Source organism: Saccopteryx leptura, chromosome 5, assembly GCF_036850995.1.
Source record: "Saccopteryx leptura isolate mSacLep1 chromosome 5, mSacLep1_pri_phased_curated, whole genome shotgun sequence".
Lineage (NCBI taxonomy): Eukaryota > Metazoa > Chordata > Mammalia > Chiroptera > Emballonuridae > Saccopteryx > Saccopteryx leptura.
This window is the reverse complement of record NC_089507.1, coordinates 165,883,717-165,903,759: the sequence shown is the minus strand read 5'-3', so window position 1 is coordinate 165,903,759 and position 20,043 is coordinate 165,883,717. Positions and strand designations below refer to the sequence as shown.

The 20,043-nt window shown below is 49.6% G+C and overlaps 1 protein-coding gene across 5 annotated transcripts in view; it reads right to left on the bottom strand.

Annotated features, from left to right (window-relative positions):
• Positions 1-12,671: 12,671 nt before the first annotated feature.
• Positions 12,672-20,043, bottom strand: part of AXIN2 (axin 2) — a 31,316-nt gene continuing 23,944 nt past the window's right edge. For all 5 annotated transcript variants that reach the window (XM_066386636.1, XM_066386632.1, XM_066386635.1 and 2 more), the window contains exons 8-11: positions 19,537-19,773; positions 18,891-18,986; positions 17,449-17,616; positions 12,672-14,036 (exon numbers count right to left, since the gene is read on the bottom strand). In XM_066386636.1, the coding sequence (XP_066242733.1) occupies positions 13,910-14,036; positions 17,449-17,616; positions 18,891-18,986; positions 19,537-19,773 (628 nt within the window). In that variant the 3' untranslated portion in view covers positions 12,672-13,909. The remainder of the gene's footprint in view (positions 14,037-17,448; positions 17,617-18,890; positions 18,987-19,536; positions 19,774-20,043) is intronic.

The window sequence follows — 20,043 nt, the reverse complement described above, 5'->3', positions numbered from 1 at the left end:
TGGCTCAGCTCAGCTACAGTGACAGAAAGCAGAATGGTGATTGTTACTGGCAGGGAGTAGGAAGGTCAGTGCTGACTTCCAAAGAGCACAGGAGTGAAGAAAATGTTTTATGTCTTGATTGTGGTAATTGAAAGCATCTTATTTTATGCAAATTATACCTCAATAAAATCTATTTTTGAAAAAATAACTCTGAATACTACCTTGAAATATTCTTTTCTCATTCCCATCCATCAGGTAAGTAAAAATGCATGGTTCTAACTATAAATTATCCTGAGCAAATCTCCCAGTACTGAAGATATGGGACATGAGATACAGCAGTTGGGAAGCCCCTCACATCCTGTGAAATTAAATCTGTATTTCCTAATTAGACTTTGAAGAAGGTAAACAGCAAGAAAAAAGAAATCCCCAGTTAATCAACAGTATTACAGTATTACATTATCATATACATACAGATATATTTATGGGTACACAGGCGCACATTATTTGCCAGTATGGTGCTTGACACAAAGAAAATGTATAGCAAGTGTTAACCTTTGCCTCAACCCCACTATGCTTTTACCTCTACATCCATTGAAGTTTAAATAAGGCCAAAAATCTCTAACCTCTTAGCTAGGGGTCAGTCTTTTGGAATAGAGGCATTGTGAAGGGAAGGCAGCTTCTATGGGGTCAGAAACTCTACAATTCTGGAGCTCTCTTCAGTGGTGTCCGGGAGTTAGTTCACACCAGTGTCAGAGAGCTGACCTCAGATTTCAGTTTGAAATCAACCATCGTGGGAGTATTTACACCACAGAAATTAGCAGACACTACAAATCCAGGCTTGTTCCTCAGAGAGCTGGATTTTAAACATTTGCCAGCATACCACTGCTTCTGACTCAGAAAGAAATGAAATTCTTACCGAAAAAAGAATGTGCATTGGTGTGAACATGGATGTTATGGTTTGGAATTTAAGACTTTGACTCTTATGTCATAAGGACAGTTGCAACTTCCCTGAATATATATATATATTCACCACACACACACACATACATATTTTAAAAATCTGTTCTTAGTAGTGGAATAAAGTTGCATTGGGAGCATGGATTTGGGTGAGATCTTAGTCATGTTCTCAGAGGAAGGGCAAAAAACCCATGGTTACAGAGAGCCGGCCACAGCTTGTGTCATGTGCTTTCTGATGGTTCAGGAGCCCCGAAGACAGCAGCGTTGGGGACCCCAAGGAGAGCTGCAGGTAGAGCTGCAGCATCCCGAGCGTTTCCGGCACCTTCTCTGCTTTGTCAAGCAAGTAAATCCCAGGCAGAAGAAAGAAAGGAAGCCCCAGAGACCAGAGTTTCTGGTTAGATGTGGCTTAGCCCTGAGCTGTCTCCAGCTTTCTGGGTGCCAAGCTGGTCCATGGGGCAGAGTTCATTTCCTCCTGGCATGGGAACAATGAGACCGACCGATATTCCAATTATAGCTCCGTCAATACCAGTAAAACTCCCATGCCAAGGTTCGATCTCTTGTCAGGGCGTGGACAAGAATTAACCAATGAATGCATAACAACAAACCAATGTTCCTTTCTCTCTCCCTTCATCTCTCTCTAAAATCAATCAGTAAGTAAACTTTTTAAAAATATCAACAAAACTCACTAGCGGCAGAATTGAGGCCTTGAAGGAGGTAGCCATAGAGAGTCCTGTGGCTTGAGAGCTCTCCTAGAATTTTTAAATCGTGTGATTTTTAAAATTCTCACTGAGGAATAGTGTGCAGTCACTACAGGATGTTGGTCCATGTTCCTGGGCTTGGAAATCAGACCTGGACAGCAGAAGGCCTTTTCTGAAGGCAGAGGCTGGTGACTGCAACGCCCCCACCGCCCACCCCAATCCCCTGGGGAACAAGGATGAGCAGAGGGAGTTGGTAGACAGCCCCATTGCCAGCAGCCCTGCCCGGCCCGAATCTAGGCCACCTCCCTTGAACCTTCTACTCCTGGGCTCCCATGGGATCTGGGGAGGGGACACATCAGCTCAGCCCCCAGCCCCCCAGCAGAACTGGGGGCAGGACAACCTGCTCCCCTGAGTGAAACTGAGGGAGCAGACCTCTCTCTCTGCTGCCATCTCCCTCTGATAGCGGGATTTAAAAAATTGATCAAAAAAAGAAAGAAAAGTTAAAAAAAAAAAAAAAAGACAGCAAGCGCAAAAGCATGGAGGGAGTGTGGGGGTGGAGGGGGTGGTGTGTGTGTGTGAAAACCCTAGGTAGAAATCAATAAAGCCTTTAAATCTTCCACACTGAAAAAGTGCGTTTCTCTGTTGTCTTTGGGAACCCGCTGAATGGCTGGGAAACTGTTTTTAATAAACAAGAGTTCAAACGCTCGGGCTCCATAGCCAACAGTCACGCCTTAAACTCTAAACTTTACATGAAAACTCTCCCAGTCCCTTTGAACTCGCCTTCCCTCTCCGGCGGGGCAGTCCAGTGTTTATGCATTTTTCGAGATTGCTGGCAGGATCGCGAGGCGCTTTGAATACTTTTCCCCTCTTTAGCAATCTCCTGCCTTCAGAACCCATTAATGCCCCACTCAGCAACATCAAGGTATTGCTTTGAAGTCCCTTCTGGCTACAGGCCTCTCACACTCTTTGGTTACTGTGCAATCAAATAATTAAATGGATTCTCAGGGAAAAAAAAAAATCATTCTTTTCCTTGGTAATTAAACACTCCAGGTTGGACAGGAGTGCTGGGTTGCCAAGGGAGTGAGGATCTATAAAGGCTCTGAGCCCAGAAGTCTTTGCTCGTGGCCCCCAGGGGAGAAAAATAATAAGAGTCAGCTCAGTTCTCACTTCCCTGATGCTCGGGCAGCTTCCCCGAGCCCCCGAGCCCCCCGGCTTTCCTATCTCAGGACCTCCCCTCCAGGAGGGTATGGGGGCATCCCAGACACCAGGGCCCCTTGGGGGCGGGGGTTGTGGGAGGGGCATCTCAGTCAAAATAAGCCTGTGCGAGGTTGTGGCTGCTGGAGAGCGGACCGGGCTGTCTCATCCCAGTGTAACTATGCTCCTAATTTGCTGGTGGGGGGGTAGACATGGAGAGGAGGGCAAGAGTGGGGATGTGGGTGGGGGCAGGAGGGAAACAGGAAGAAAAGGGCAAGAGGAAGAAGAAAGAAGGGGTAAAGGAAGGATGAGAAAGTGCAGGAAGAGATTGAGGAAAGAGGGGAGTGGAAGGTGGAGAGGAGAGGGGAAAGAAAGGGGAAGAGAGAAGGGAGAGAAATGGGGAGGAGGAGGGGACAGGAAAGGCAGGACAGCTAAGGTTGGCTGCTTCTCATTCTTTGCCTTCCGTGCTTCTCTGTCAGGAATAGCTTCACTGGAGACAGTCGACCAGACCCTCAGTTGGGGTACAGCCCCACCCTGGAAGAGCCTAAGGTACCTTCACCACCTGCCATACTCTATAGCCTCCATTGTCCTTTCTTCTTTCTCTCCTTTCCTGAGCCAGGATTGCCTGTCTACCTCTCTCCTGATGCATTCCTGGGGCCCTTCCAGTCTCAGCCCAGAAGTGACCTTCCTCTGGGAAGCCCAAGCAGAACTGGCCCTCCTCTTAGTCTCCAAACAAGTTTTATTCAGGCAGCTTCTCACACTGAATTACAACGTCTTGACCAGTGCTTCTCTTGGGCAGGCACCATGCCTTCAACACATGTGTTCCCCACCCCAACCCTCAATCCATAACAGAGTAGGTATAGCACCTTTCAGCAAGTGTTGGTGATGCTGATGAAGACATTCAGCAGAGAAGAATGAGAGTGGATTTAGGTCCCCAAGAGTCACTTTAAATAAAGGTCATGATATATCTTAAGCTTTTGGTTGTGAGCATCTAAACGTGGCATCCTCCATAACTTGACCGTGAAGTATCTCTTCATCACTCCATCCTGCTGTTTAAAGAAGCCATTTCCTCCCCCGGGGCCCTCTCCTCATTTCAGACTGTGTGGTGTGTGTACAGTATACCTGTCCCCGAACCTCCAGGGACTTAGGCTCCCTTACAGCCAAACAGACCTTGAGGAGAGATCCCCCACCCCTGGGACAGGAGCTGTATTATTAGTCAGAATTCTTTTAGTTGAGTCAAACAAAAACCCAAGTCAAATTGACTTAAGGGAAAAAGAGATGACAGGATTCATGGACTCACAAGGCTGGGCTTTTAGGCAGTTGAATCTAAAAGGATTCAAGTGATGTCATTAGAACCTGGTCAACATTTCTGCTCTGCCCCTTCATCTATGGCTCTAAATTTTTCCTTGTTGGCTTCAGTCCCAGGTGGGCACTCTCCACACAGTGGTCTCCAGGATCTCTAGGATTTGGTTCTACCATTTTGGAATCCCCAACAGAAAGAGAGCACCTCATTCTCAGAATTGTTAGCACAAGTCTCAGGGCTGACTCTCATTGGACCAACTTAAGTCATATGTTTATCCCTGAACCAATCATGGAAGCCAAAGTAATGGAGTACATAAATTGGCCAGATCATGTACCATTTTTTGTAGCTGAGGGGTGTTCCCCAAAGGAAAACCAAAGTGCTGTTATCAGGAAACCAAAATAGGAATGCTGGGCCAGATGACCAGTGCAAGAACAAATCTCACTGGTGTCATTTATGGAGAGTCAGGAAGGCAGTGGCTTTGTGTTGGGGGCCAAAGGGTGGAGGTAAACCAGGACAAGAAACAAGACCTCATCAGAGGTTGTGCCAAGGTGGTAGGCGAGGGTCAATGGAACCAGGCAAGCGGTGGATGAACCAAGCATATGTGATCAAGGAGTGAGACCTTTCAAAACAAGGGTCAGGCAGGGCAGGCAGGAACTCCAAGCCACTCCTTCACAGTCGAGAAGTGTAGTCTTCAGTTCCCGGGGAGTCAGGAGACTCTCCTGGGCCTCGCCTGCCTCCGCCTCCCAGGAGCAGAGGCTCTGCTATGCCTCTCGTTGGCCAAGGAGGTACAGGTGGAGAAATCAGGCAATTCTGCACGGTGACCAAGATAGTTTGCAGGAATGGCCACAAAGTCTGCCTGAAACAATGAAAGCCTTCCCATAGGTAGGGACTTATCCCCCAGATTATGAGATGCTCAGAACACTTTACTGAGCAAGAGAGTATACTATATATTGGAAGGAAATATACCAAAATACTATCAATGGGTATCTTTGGGTGATGGGATTATAGGTAGGTTTTTCTCTTTTGTCTTTTGTGTAATTCTGTGATTTTTTCAATTTTTAAAATCATGCCTATTTTTTATGGTCAAGAAAAATGCAAATTAAAGAAAAAATTTCTAAGCTGCCCTTGTCAGATACTTTACAACTCAACCTTTTCCTATCATAATCCACTTTTCCATTTAATTAACTTTCTCCCCATCTCTCTGCCCCTCCCTCTGGGGACCTGGGTGTCCCTCAGTCTGGATAATTGGCCTCTGGCCACAGGGAAGCAGGTGGCTGGGGCAGCCCTGCTCCCTCATTGGAGGGGGGGTTCTCTGCTTCTCCAGGCGGGAGTTGGGTTTGGAAGCGGAGGCCCCGGTTCCCACTGAGCCTGGCCCTGCCGAGGGAATGGGGCTCAGATGGACCACAGCTGTGACCTTCCCCCAGCTTGCACCCTTCCCCCTTCTCTCACCCCCGGGGCATTTTGGGGTAGGATGAATAAACAACAAAGGCCTGTGGCCATCTCAGGCCTGCCAAGAAGGGGGTGTCATCTGGAGGACGCTTCTGCCCAAACCTTTTATGTTGACAAACCATGTTGATCAGAAGACTAATTGCTTCTTGCTATCTTCAGTCTGCCAACGGCTTGACAACAATTCACAAATCATTTATACAATTGATTATAGCGAAAGATGTTACCCTCCTGGAAATCAGCACCGAAGCACCCACTGCCTGTTCACACAGGAGAGCTGCGTTCAGTTTACCAGTGAAAGTCCCTGCCAGGCCAGAAACCCTCCTCTGAAAGTCATTAAGACACCCAGGGACCAGGGAGCTGAACCCTGCCCCTGGTAAAACATGGCGGAATCACCCTCCCAGGCCGGGGCGGGACTCAGCACCTCAGAGAGGAAGACACTTGGACAGCTTCTCTGGTCAAGGATGCAGACTCGGGGCCAGAGGAGGTCTCAGAGCTGCCTTGGTTTTATGTCCTCAACCAGGAAATCTTTGGAGACAGAAATTCCATCATTTCCCCCCATGACCTGTTTTCAGGGTTTTATACCTTGGTCACCAAGATTATTTTTGGAGAGACAGTTGTTCCCATAGGCCTAGAGGGAGAGGCTTCGATACCCACCTATCTTCAGATGGGTGGAGACTCGGGCAACCTGGATTTTGCGGTTTGACCCAGACTGAGTAGAAATGAAAAGCAGAGGTGTGTGTAGTGGGCAGGTAGAGTGTGCCCAAGGAGAGCTGGCTTAGCCTGCTGGCACCTGTGGAGGGAAGTGGGCCAGGGAGGAGTCAGAGGGTCTTGTAGTAATCGTAGTATGTTTCTCCTTGAGGTGATGCTTGAAGCTTTTCTCTTTGGCAGATTTGTGCTGTCCTTTTTGCATCAGGAAAGACAATGATAGGTGCCACGATTTTATCAATCAGGGGACAGACACTGCTCTCGGTATTTGTTATGGGTAAAATAGTGTCCTCCAAAAAGTTATGCTAAGTCCTAATACCCAGTACCTCAGAAGGTGACCTTGGAAAGAGGGTCTTTGCAGATGTAATCAATGTAAGCTGGGGTCCTTCCAGGGGGACCTAATCCAGTATGATGGATGTCCTTTTAAAAAGGGGACATTTGAGTACGGTCACAGACAAGTACAGGGAAAGGACTGTGTGAAAAACTTCAGGGAGTGGAGTGACAGAAGCGAAACCCAGGAACTGGGGGCCACCAGAAGCCAGGAGAGGCCAGGAAGGGTCCTCCTGCCCCTGCTGGTCCCAGAAGGAGCATACCCAGCTAACACCCTGACTGGGTTTGCAATGCCCAGAACGGTGAGACAATCCATTTCTGTTGTTCTGACCTATCCAGTCTGCGGTGCTTTGTTACGGCAGCTTTGAGCTCATACAGCATTGGAACAGAAATTGAATTAATACAGGCTATGAGGTGGTTAGAAATTTAAGGAGTTCCCAGATAGAATATATTGAACCTTTGATCATGATTTTTGAAACCTACAGAGCTTCCCTCCGCAGGGAATGTTTATAGATACGCTGCCACAGGCATGGCTCTGGTATCAGGAAGCTGCCACAGCCACTGTGTATCCAGGAGCTAGTGGCTGGACCCCACAATGACTGGTCGTCTCTCCCAGCTCTGTGCCCCTCAGCACCAGGGAGCTGAGAACAGGGGCCCATGTGGTTGCCATAAAGCCCTGTGTCTCCATGACTTTCCGGGTCTGCAGACAAGAGCCAAAGAAAAACACCTCTGCCTCCTCCCAGTGAGCAAACCTAAATGGCAGGAACCACACTTCACATCTAGACACAAAGTGATCTGGAAAAGGGACTGTTTAGCTTTCCCATCTCTGCAGTAAAAGAAAGCACATTATCAGGAGCAAAGAAGAGAGGAGATTGAGTGGGTAATTCACAGCTTCCACTGTGACTAGAGTTGAAAGAGTACAGCCAGACACCCAGCAAAGTTTGAATTTCAGATACACAGATATGTGTCTAGCATAAGTATGGCCCATACTTAACTAAAATGGGACATACTTATACTAAAAAAAAGTATTTATTGTTTATCTGAGATTTAAATTTAACTGGACATCCTGTATTTTAACTTGCTAAATCTGGCAACGCTAATCACAACACCATCCCTAGCTAACTTCTGAGTTTTTCTGGTTGAGACTGTGAGAGGGTAGGAGGGAAAGTGAACCTCAACTCCGGGACCATGGAACCATCCCCCGGTCCTCTCCATGGACCGTCTGACACAGACAGCATGCAACACTCAATATTGGGCTCCTGACGACATAATGTGGGCAAGGTCACGTGTGGGAAGATGAAGGGAAGTTCTTCAGATGTTGGGTTACGTAGGATGAGTCATGGGGCCACAGGATGTCTAGGTGACTATCACCTGGCACTCTCTATGTCACTCAGGGTGACTTGCTCTCTTTAAAGCTCTTATTCATAGAGGTCTGAGCTTGCTCTTAGGGTAACTTACGACTTAGGGAAGGAAAAATGAAAAATGAGGTAAGTGAGCTTACCATGAGAAAGCCAGAGTCCACAGGGTTCTGAGCGGGAAGCCTGGAGAAGGGGACAGGAGGCGGATTGGGGGGTACACTGGGTTTTGAATGACAGGTGGAAGAAAGGAGGGAGGAGGCTGAACCAAGTCAGGTGGGCAGTAATAGCAGCTGACATGTGCAAGGCCCTCGTCACGGGCCAGACGCTCCTCTAAGAACTGTGCGCACCTCAGCAACTCTCATCAGCTCCGCAAAGGACCTTGACGACTAGCCTCCTTTTACAAAGAGGCGGAGGGAAATTCATTGCTCAAGGCTACCCAGCTTGTAAGTGGAAATAATACCAGAAAGGCAGGCTTGCACCTTGACTCAGATTGAGGAGCACCTTGACTAGCCAGGTTTGAGATTTAAATTGATGGCACAGACGTGGCTTGGGTAGTAACCACGTGCGAGGCACTGGGAATTCAGAAAAGTGAGCCACTGCCTCAGACAGCCTGGCAGGACACGGCCAAAGCCCTGAAGAGGAACTCTGACCCAGAAATTCTACCTGAGAAACCTTCATCCTAGTAGTTAAAGACTCTCTAGCTATGAATACTGAGGGAGTGTTTAGTTATACAGATTTCATTACACTGTGGCTTATAATTGCAGAATTTGGAAAGTAGAGAAATGTCCAACTGTAAGTAATTAGTTAAATAGATGACAGTTAGCCATACATTTAAGTCATATTGTAGAATATAAAAAAATATTTATTGATATGGAAATATGCCAATGACCTATTATTGAGTAAAAAGTGCAGATTACTATATGGTTGTATGTGTGTGTATTTTAAACTGAAAGGGTACTGCAAAGTGTTAACAGAGGTGATATGAATCTTAGATAATACTATTATAGGCAATTTTTTCTTTTTTACTTCAATTCTATAAATAATGAGTGACTCCATGGTGACAACCACTATGTTGGGTGTTACATATGCAATGGCAACTAAGAGTATCTTTCCCCCCTCCCTCATGGGCAATTAAGTAATTTGTACATAGTTAAAATGGGAACATGCAGTGAAAGAATGAAGAAAGTTCTGTGACAATGGAGGGGATCAGGGGAAGACACTGTGGATCTGACAGCCAGGAAAGGCTTCAGAGATTTAAGTCAAGACCTGAGGCTGAAAAGGAGGCAACTTCAGGAAGGGCAGGGATGGTGTGCCCTGCAGAGGAAATAGCATGTGCAAAGGCCCTGAGCAGTGGAGCGTTTTAGGGGAGCTGAACGGTCACTGTGGACAGAGCACAGGATTTATGTTTTCAGAACTGGGCATTTTAGATGGTGGAGGACATCCCTGTTCAGAGGACTGACTGTTGTCCTGTGTCCGATCCTTTCTAAAGCACCACCCTCCTCACATGCCTACTTCCTAAACTACCAGACCTAAGGTTCTGTGCAAATTTGACCTGTTTAAGCTTAAAGACTCTACCAAGCAGATTGGCTTCTCTCCAGGATAATTCTAGTAGCAGGTAACATTTACCAAAATGCCTCAAAGATTTTTGTGTCTGGTGGTGGTGTTTGAGTGTGTGTATGGTTTTGGTTGGTTGGTTGGTTAGTTTAAACCAAGTCGCTGTTGCCCACTTCCTGGGACAAGTCACAGACCACAGTAGAGGCTCAGTCTCTTATCAGATCTTTAGAAAACCGGGTTGCTAAAGTGAAATAATAGTTAAGGAAAATGTAAGTCACTTTTTTGAACCATCTATGTAATTTAGGGAGTTTCTGTATAACCAAATTATTTACTAAAGGTAAAGAGAGAGAGAGAGAGAGAGAAACGTTTTTCTTGACCAGAACAAAAAAGAGGAAAAACAAATCTTACTTAATAATTTAAATAGATTGGAACATTTTCTTTGGAGTAATTGCCAATTTCTTTCATTTTGACAAGCATGACTACGGTTCTAGCATGTTCTGGGGTGGGAAGATAGTAAACCAGGGTGCTTTTTCCAACACCCCACATTTCAAGTTCCTCTACACAAACTGTCACCTTAAGCGAGAGTCCACATAGGACTTCCAAGTGTTGTGTAAAGGTCACAGACTTAATAAAAATGTAAGGCACTTGGGGGCCAAAGCTCGGCTCTCACTGAAAGTCTGTGTTTTCCAATCAAACATCCTGCCAGCCTGTGGCCCACCACTTTCTTGGTTTTTTACCAGGGGCCGAAGAAGCAGGATGCCAGAGCACAGGTGTTGCGGGGGGGTGGGGGTGGGGGTGGAATCTCCACAGGAGGAGCTGATAACAATGTGGGTGGTGAGGATGACTCTGTTAAGTGGCCCTGCGACCCTGCTGGGAGGTCAAGCCACCTCACCTCCCTCCACCATCACAGAAACCCTCGAAGGTGGGCACACTTACTGTCCCCACTTACCAGAGGAGCAAACTGTGCCCCTCCCACCCCAGACAGCCTGAAGCGGGCTCCGACAGTCTGCGCTTCGCCTCTGATTAGCTGGTTCACAGTTAATCAGAAAAATAAGGCCAGAGCTCGTGGAAGCGCCTGAGATGACTCGTAGGTGAATCTCATTTGAAACTGGGCTTTAGAAAGGGGACCACCTGGCCCTGGCCGGTTGGCTCGGCGGTAGAGCGTCGGCCTAGTGTGCGGAGGACCCGGGTTCGATTCCCGGCCAGGGCACACAGGAGAAGCGCCCATTTGCTTCTCCACCCCTCCGCCGCGCTTTCCTCTCTGTCTCTCTCTTCCCCTCCCGCAGCCAAGGCTCCATTGGAGCAAAGATGGCCCGGGCGCTGGGGATGGCTCTGTGGCCTCTGCCTCAGGCGCTAGAGTGGCTCTGGTCGCAATATGGCGACGCCCAGGATGGGCAGAGCATCGCCCCCTGGTGGGCAGAGCGTCACCCCTGGTGGGCATGCCGGGTGGATCCCGGTCGGGCGCATGCGGGAGTCTGTCTGACTGTCTCTCCCTGTTTCCAGCTTCAGAAAAAGGAAAAAAAAAAGAAAGGGGACCACCCACGAGGACTAAGAGGTGCAAATGCGACATGCCCAGGTGTCACCAGGAGAGGTCGGACACACACAGATTCTGTAGGTCTAGAGGAGAGAAGGATTCTGAAAGAGCTGGGTCTTAAATGACTTGGGGACAGGGAAGAAAGGGGCTGACAGCACAAGCCATGTTAGAGCTTTTCCTTTTGACTCACAGGTCCCTTTGAGAATCTAATAAAACTAGCAACCCTCAGAAGATGGCACAGGTGATTCTGCAAAGGTCAGGGGTCCACATTCCAGAAGCCACCATACCAGGTGAAGAGCACCTGGTTGTTCAAATGAGAGCAACAGAGAAACATCTCAGAAGAGGAGCACACTCCAGTGACCAGCAGTCGGCTTTCTCTCACATGTGCCCACGGCCCCCGAGGTGGTGGCCTTGGGACTTGAGCCCAGGTTTGTCTGAGCCCCAAGCCTGGGTTTTACCTCGTTATTCTCACTGGATAAATCAAAAGACCTGAAGAAGAAAAGCCATAACCTTCCATACCTACCATGCACAGCAGAGTGCATCTCTTCATCCTTTCATTTTGGAAAGAGCCTTCCAGTACCAGAAGTGGGTTCTGGGTAACCCTGCTGTGAGCCCCCTATGCCATCCAGGAGGGGAAGGGTGCCAAGATCGAGGAACCTTGCAGCCCAGTGACGGCTTCTGCATACCTTCCCCTGCTCACCCTGCAGCAACCAGACCCCTCATGACACTGCCACACAGAGCTCGCCAGTCAAGCCAGCCCCTTGCCCCACAGCCAGGACCTGGCATGACTCCACCCCGTCAGCCTCAATCCTTTTCACAGAGGGGACAAAAAGCAGATGGTATCAGCTTCAGACCCCGCCTGATGAAAACTCGGCACACGAGAAGTCCAACTGCCGTACAGACCTGCTCCCCTAGCTCCAGCACACAGGAGGTGCACGTCTCTGTCGAGCTAACTGCCTGCTGGTTCCCACGGCCCCGTGTATCAGTGTCCATCAATGGTACAAGAATGCCTTTGTCCCCCTTTCCCGATCCACCTGCCACCTTTCAGCCCAGACCCTTACTAAAACCGTCGGCTGAGGTCCCTCAGCCACTGGGAGGCTGGGTTAGCACCAGGCTCCAGGTTAGACCACTGGCTGTTCTAGACCTACACACCATGTTCCGAGAGGCCCTTCACATGAGGCGCCTCCTGAAATCCGTGTCCGCCCCTCAGCACCTGTGTTCACCTGGCTCGAGCAACATGTCAGAGGACATCTGCAGTCTGATCCATGACGAGAACCTTCAGCTGGCATCCTGGTGAAGAAACGGGCTTTTAGAACCCCGGGGCCAGGCCAGACTGGGTAAGGAGAGCCCAAGGTGCGGACTCAAGCAGGTGGGAAGTGAAACCCGGGTGTTCACACACACAGGGGACCTCTGCCCCACGCCCGCGCCCGGAATTCCAAGACGAGGCCAGCATTTTGAAAAATATAAAATTTTAATAAAGGCTACATCTCTTTAATTACAATAATTATTGTACCAAGTAGTTTTTTTTTCTTTAGATGAACTCTTTATAATGCATAATTTACAGTATAAGTAGAACAAAATGCCATGGCAAAAGTCACTGAGTACAAGACTTGTATTAAAAAGGCATAAAATATATTTATACATAAACCCCTTTCAAAAACCAAGGGAAAGCTCGAGCCCTCAATACGGGGCGACACACGGAGGGGACACCGCGCGGTACAGCACTGTACCGGCTCCGAGCCAAGCACGAGAGACAGTGGGCTAATACTCTTGCCGTACGGTATATACAGACGTATAGTACAAGTGACGGGGGCCGGACGGACAGATTCACTTAATACAAACACCGAACGTCAGATGAAGATGTCTGGAGGAAGAGGGTGCTGCGAGGGTTCCCCACAGCTGTTGGCTTCTTTGCAGGGCGGGGTGGGGGGGTAGTTTTCAGAATGGCTGTGGCCCAAACAGTAATTTAAAAAGGCAAAAACAAACAAACAAAAAAAAACTCCAAGGAATTGTTATTTCAATAAAAGCACAAGTGGAAACAAGGTTCTAGCAGGCCTCAGCCGCGGGGTGCTGGGGCCTTGGTGGGGAGCTGCGAGAAGTTACAGGATCAATCTAGGGCCCCCAGGGGACTCCCCCAAACTCGGCAACGATCATCCAACACGATGACCCCCAAAATGGCGGTGATGTTGCAACGTGAGTCAAACTTAAGACCTTTATGACAAAATACAGCAGCACAGAAAAAAATAATAATAAAATGCACCAATTTCTGCATGTGCCAATGGCAGGGCACCATTAAAAAGAACCTTATCTTCACTTGGAGAAAACGCAGAGCAGAGCACAAGTCCTTTTAATGAAGAGACCGATCCTGCACTCCGAGCTCACCTCCTAAGTTTAGATAGAACAATGGAAACTTCCTGTCTCCCCCCTCCGTGGTTAAAGCAGCATATCCATAAACTGGGGACAGGGATAATCAATTGTTCAATAAATATCAGTAAGGATTCCTGTTCAGGTAAGCTATACACAGTTTCTCTTAGTTTATGGATTTCAGATCCCTAGGAAGTCATATATTATGTATGGCAGTCTCTCAGATACAGTCAGCATCTTCAATAGCCAAGAGTGGTCATGTTTTTAATAAATAGTTCAGGCTTTTCTTATCTCAGTACCCAGCTTGTGAATAATGAAAACCAACCTCCCCCCACCCTCCCGAAGGCCCAGTGGCCAATTCTTCCCTAACTTTATCTTCATTGGTTCTGTTTTTCCTTCAGTATGTTGCATGGTGGTCGCTCATATTCCACACCGCTGGTGCGAGCGCTGGCCCCACATCTGGCCACGGCCAGGCCCCCGAGGCTCAGTCAATCCTCTCCACCTTCCCCAGAATCCTGCCTTCGTACATGGGAAGCACCGTCTCGTCGTCCCAGATCTCCTCAAACACCGCTCCACAGGCAAACTCATCGCTTGCTTTTTTGAAGTAATACCTTAAGAGAGAAAACCCAAAAAAGCATCTTGGTAAAATTGCACTTTCTGCTTTAGAAGAAACGTGGGTCAGCACTGAGGACTGAGGTATCGCGAGGGTTCTGCTACAGCAGGTGCACAGGTAAACCTTGGTCCTTCTCTGAGATGGCCCGCTGGCTTCTGGGCCTGGCCCAAAGACACAGACGGGCAGGTCGTGTCACTCGGGGGCGGGGGGAGGGGGGACGACAGCTGGACATCCAGAGAGCAGCAGCCCAGGCAGGCTCCACTGAAAACAGCTCCAAGACTGTGGTCTGCGGCCCAGGACTGCTGCTGTCACCAATCCTCACATCGAGAAAAGTGTACTTTGCACAGTACAGCTGCAACGTTCTCCCATTTCTTTTATTGGAATGGGGGATGGGAAGGGCAAAGCAGGCCTGGAGTTCACTGGCTGCTACAGTCAAGAGAGGGATCCTTCAGAGACCCCAGCCTGAGCCCCTCTGAACCTGTGGAACTCTGTAGAAGGTAGACTCCAGCTAGTTTGTCTGGAGGCTGACACCACACCCCTTGATCATCCCACCCTCCGCCCAGGTGCTAATGCCGCACACTGCTCCCAGGCCCAGCCATGGAAAGGCCACCCCTCCCTCCTCTCCCTACCCCTCCAGGGTCAAACGCACAGGGCCCTTCTATTATGCCCGTTGATTAAAGGTTCCTTTTATCCCACCCCAGCCGTCTTTCTTCTAAGGCTATTTAATTGTATGGGCTCAAATGACCAGTCTCTCGGGCCGGCCCCTTTTAGGAGAGTCACATTAGGAACCGGCTGTCCTCCAGGTCCCGTCCTTCCCGTCCCCAGCAAGGGACACCCCTCGGTCGAATTAAAAGCATCCCTGCAATGTCATCTCCAACCAATAAAGGCCGGTCACAGAGGAAGGGTCACAGTCCCCTGGGGGAGGGGTACAGCCTCTCCAAAAAACTTAATTGTGTCTCAGGGTTATGGCTGTATTTTGTTTTTGTCTTTCCTCTTAAAATTAATTCCCCTTGGTTAGAGCTAAATTTTTTTTCTTCTTTAATGAAGGCAAGCCAAATACTTTCTTAGGAGATAAGGCTAACTAAAGTGAAACAGCTGGGTTTAGTCAAGGGTCTTTGTTTTCAGCATTCCCGGCCGGCCGAGCTAACGCACGACTCTAATGGGTCAGTGGTGAAAACGCTTCACGTGAAGGGGGACATAGTATCTGGGGAGGCCTGAGAGGAGGGGGCGAGAAAGTAGGGAGGGGCACAGGGCACAGAAGACCCTGACAGCGGGAAGAGTTACTTTTCCAAATAAGAGGCCCCAATTCCAACGCCATCCTCACCCCCAGCGCCAACCCTCGTCGGGTTCACCAAGCTGGGCTTTCACGGCAAACACGCTGTGACCTTTCACATAATTGCACCCTCTTCCAGGAGGGGGGAGGGGGGAAGGGAGGAAAGGTTCCCTTGGTCCCACCCCCGAGACTTCGGTCCCACCCCCAAGACTTCAAAACTGCCTGCTGCTCTCCTTCCCTCCAAGAACCGAGTTTTTCCACTGCAACATGCTTTATGTGGCAAACTTTGCTTTCTTCTGACATCTGGCACCAATAGCGTCTGGCACGTCTGGAGGGGCTGTTCTCTTTTTGAACCCCTGCCATGGTGAGATTACTTAACGCAGCCCAGGTCCCCCACTCCAGAGACCCATGCTCGCCGGGCTTTTTCCTGGGGTGGGTGGGGGGGTTTGCAAACTGAATGCTGGAGCGTCAACCCTGCTGGTCGGGGGGTGGGGGTGAGAAGAGGCATGGCACCCTGTGCCACCATGACCTGGAGGAGGACTAGGCGAGAGATAAGAAGCTGGGAAGGGCCTGGCCACAGCCTGATCCAATCAGTAAAGAATTTGAGCATCGACCGTTTGTGCAAGTCTTTGTGCATTAAAGGGGAGGCTGGGGCTTCAAAGCCAGGCTTATTAAGTGTGCCGCAGAAAAAAAAAAAATCACAGCCAGATGTGGCCAGAGTGGCTGAGCACGGAGCCTCCACACAGCCTCTCTGCTCGGCGCCGTGTGGCCCCTCTCCCCTGAAGTTCACCTGCAGGCCCCTCAAAGTCCAGCGAGTCAGAGCCGAGATCCCTGGAGGGGCACGCTTGTGTAATTAGTTTCACCTTGTGTCTGCTGAGATATAACAAGCAGCAGCTGCCAGGCCTGTCCCCAACCTGACACCTTTCCAGAACTGTCTGAGCCCAGGTGTCAGGGAGAAAGAGCTAAGGCCAGTCCACGCCCTGTGTGTCAGCCATCTCCAGGGTCCTAGCCTGAACCTCATCCCTTCCCCCTAAAAATATCAGTCTTTTTTGGCCCCTGCTCAAACCAGCACCCAGTGGAGATGGCTGCTCAGAAAGGGTCAGTCTGGGGGCCATGGAGGTGGCCTCACCAGGGTCCAGAAGCTGGTGCCCACCTGGCGGGCCACTAGAGCTATCAAGGTTCCCTACTCCCATCCCCCGCTCCAGGCAGGAATGGGTTGGCACCTTCTGCACACACTGTTGTGCTCCTCAAACTGTGTGCCTGGCCTGTCCCTTGTCCCAGCCCCCCACACTGCACCTGAGATACGGCTAGAATAGAGCCCACACAGGCCACTGAACGGGGGTAGGATTCTGGACGAACCAGTAAGGTGGAGTCACCACCTGTCCCCAGTTCAGGGGGACAGAAACAAGAAACCGGCAGGTGGCTGGAAGGCCTGGGCGGGAGTCCCCACTGTGCACACAGGGAAAGGAGCCTGGGAAGCCTGGAGGGTGGGCAAGTTCCCTTCCCAAGGCCCCCTTCCAAAAAGTGCCCGCCCACAGGTCTGCCTCCTCTTTGTTATGGACAAAAAAGCATGTATCCTGCTTCACACGACCCATAAGACAGAAAGTGAGGTAGCTGCTTAGGCAGAAAAGCTGAGTCAAGAGAATGCTGCCTACCTTTCCAGGCAATGGTCTCTGCCCTTCCCCGAGCCTTCAGTGTAGGCAGTCTGCCCGACACCCAAGCCAGGACAGTAGTCTTTCGGTCTTCTAATTGGTCTGCCCGTCTATGTATGTGCCTGTCTTTATCTTCCCCCAACCTCTCCCCTTTCAGGCAGAACCCCACAAGGTGGCCCAAGTCCAGTTCTTCTGACAAAGCCAGCTGCCACCTCTCTCCCCAGCGTCCTGTTCACCAGGTAGAAAAAGACCTACCAGGCCCCCAGAGCTCTGCCAGCTGCTGCTGCTGTGCGTTATTTCTGAGTGGAGAAGGGAGAGCAAACGAGAAGGAACCCGAGTGTCGGCAGCACCCACTCCCACAGCCTCTTGGCGCCTCCTAAGCCCTCCTGGCCCCTCCCAGGTCTGGCCCAGCCAGGAAAAGTGACTCTGGTCCTTGGTTCTGAGCAAACAAACCCTAGAGCAGAAAGAAGCCACAGAACTCTCACCTATAATTTCCCTTTTTGCTGAGCTGCTCTTTAAAGTGGCCCAGGGTCAAGCTCTGAGCCTTCAGCATCCTCCTGTACGGAATTTCTTCTCCACAGAAAAAGTAAGTGACAACCAACTCGCTGGCCTGGAGTACGTGGACCCCTGCTGGTTTCTTTGGCTCTTTGTGACTGAAAAAAAAGATGCAACACAACAAGCTCAGCATTTGCAGGCAGTGAACAAATACACGCCAAGCACATATGCACACCATGCACCTACCATGCACGCATGCACGTGCCTTCTCCCAACTCTCTCTAGAGGTCAAGCAAGGCTGAGCTGGAGGCTCAGAAGGGGGCGTGGCTGTGGGACCCCCATATCTCAGAGATAGTCACCTCTGGTGAACACACAATCCAATCACCTGTGTGGGGCACATAGGAAGTGACGGTTCCTTTGGTTGTACAAATCGCTACGGTTTTTCTCACTACCACCAAATGGGAGACAGAGCAGTCTCTTTCGGGTTGGCACAAAGCACCACAGAACCCCTGGGACACTCTCCCTTGGGGTATGCTAAGAGGATAAACCCAGGGCCCCTCCTGGGAGGGATACACTCAGAATGCTAGAGCCCACTGGGGAGGCAGGAGGTGAGCCTGCAGTCATACTGACTTCCCCATTTATTATTTTGACTTCCCCATTTATTCAGAGTTTTTGTAGAGAGGCTTAAAAAAAAAAAAAAAACAAAGAAAAAACAAGCTGTGGACTAGGACTAGAACAGCTGGTAGACTTAAGGTCAACCAATTAAAACAAAAGGATCCAGGGTGGTGGCTTATTCAGGGCTTTAAACATTGTTCACTGCTCCAAATAAAGAAGAAGAAAAAAACAACTTTAATTATTTAGAGCATTTTAGATTTCTTCAGCAGATTTCTTTGTAAATGCACCATCCTGTAATTAAATGAAGTCAGGTTTCTCTGTCCATTTTGTAGGAGTACAAATTTACAAAAGGAATCATGACACAATGAGCAGACACTGTTTTCCTCAAGCAAACAACACAGACCATCCTCCTTCCATCTCTGCAGATGTGGAGAGCCATCTTCCTGTGCTGTGTGACACCATGTTTCCAACTTGCTAACTTGCAAGCTGAATGGGGCAACTTCTGTATCTGGGTTTGGGGCCACCTGCTCATGGCTTCACGTCTCAGCTTTTGATTAGTGTGCGCCCAGGAACCCTGAGCCGTCTACCGCTTCAGGAAGGAACACTTGTATACGAGTCACAATGTGTTGCTCAGTACAGGCAGGGTTTCCAAGATCCTAATTTATGGCAACATCTACTGTTCCTTGTCACTAATGTGTTAAACTTTAGATGATTTTATATATTAAAAAATGTTTTCAGTGATTGCAACTCCCCATTGTGAACAACCTGAAATGTACACCGCTGGGTGGACCTGAGCAGGTCAGGCAAGAACACTCACTCTTCTGAAGCCAGGCTTGGGCTGGAGAAGGTGGTGGCTCCCGCCTGTCCAGTGGCCAAGTGGTTCCTGTCCCTCTGCTGACTGGCCACACAGCACCTGAGGACACAACCAAAGCAAAGCATTTAGAGGTACACCTGCTGTCACCAGGGCAAATGGAGAGCAGACAGAAAACTACTCCCTGGGGCCTTCTAACCAGACACGGACCTGACTTCCATCCCTGGGAGACCCAACTAAGGCCTTGTGTTAACAGTGCCTCCAGGAGGCCTTAAGGATGTTGTGGTACCGCCGCCGTAAGCCCCGCTGAGGACCCAGGACTGGGCACTGCCAGACCAGGCCAAGGGTGAAGACCCTAGACTCCCCCTCAGTCAGTGAGGATTTCATGTATATCTATCTACCAGGCTTAACTGATCTGGACATTTGTAAGGAATGGGACTTATAAATAATTAATGGCTAACTTGCTAAACAGGTCCCCGTTAGCTCTTCAGGATGAACGGAACCAAAAGGAACAATTTCTAGAAACAAGTCTTCCTCCCTGAGGGCAGATCAAGACCCAGCAGGAAAGAAGGCCCCTCCCTTAGCAGCAACAGGCCAGGTCTCCACGTCCACACCCAATGCCAGCCTTCTGTGGCTGAGCCGCCCCACTCACCGCAGCTTTGGGGGTTTTGACACCTCAGCCAGCCTGCGGCAGGCCTCTTCCAGCTGTGCCAGGGTGTTGGGCGGGGTCAGGGGAGCAGGCACCGCGGAGTCCTGGGTAAACTGGTGGGTGCGGGTGGTGGCTCGGGGGTGCCCGCTGCTACCTCCCCACAGGTGGTGCCGGCCGGCTCGCTCAGCTGGGGACACACGAGCAGACTCCAAGGGGTAGGCCTTTTTTGTGCTTTGGGCACTGAACAAGGAATGAGGAGAGAGAAATCAGAATGAAAAACTGGGTTAGAAAAACTGGAAAATGTGACTTCAAGAGAAACTGCTATTCTGCCTTCAGAGAGAGAGAAGAAAAAAATTACTACCATAACACGAACAGGGGACGCTGCCAAAACATGGCATTTTTGTGGTCTGCTCAGTCCAACTAACATTAAGATGGCAGGGGCCAACAGTCACATTTGTTTCCGGCCGACTGCAAAAACAGCCAACCCCACACTACCTCCGGTGACTACCC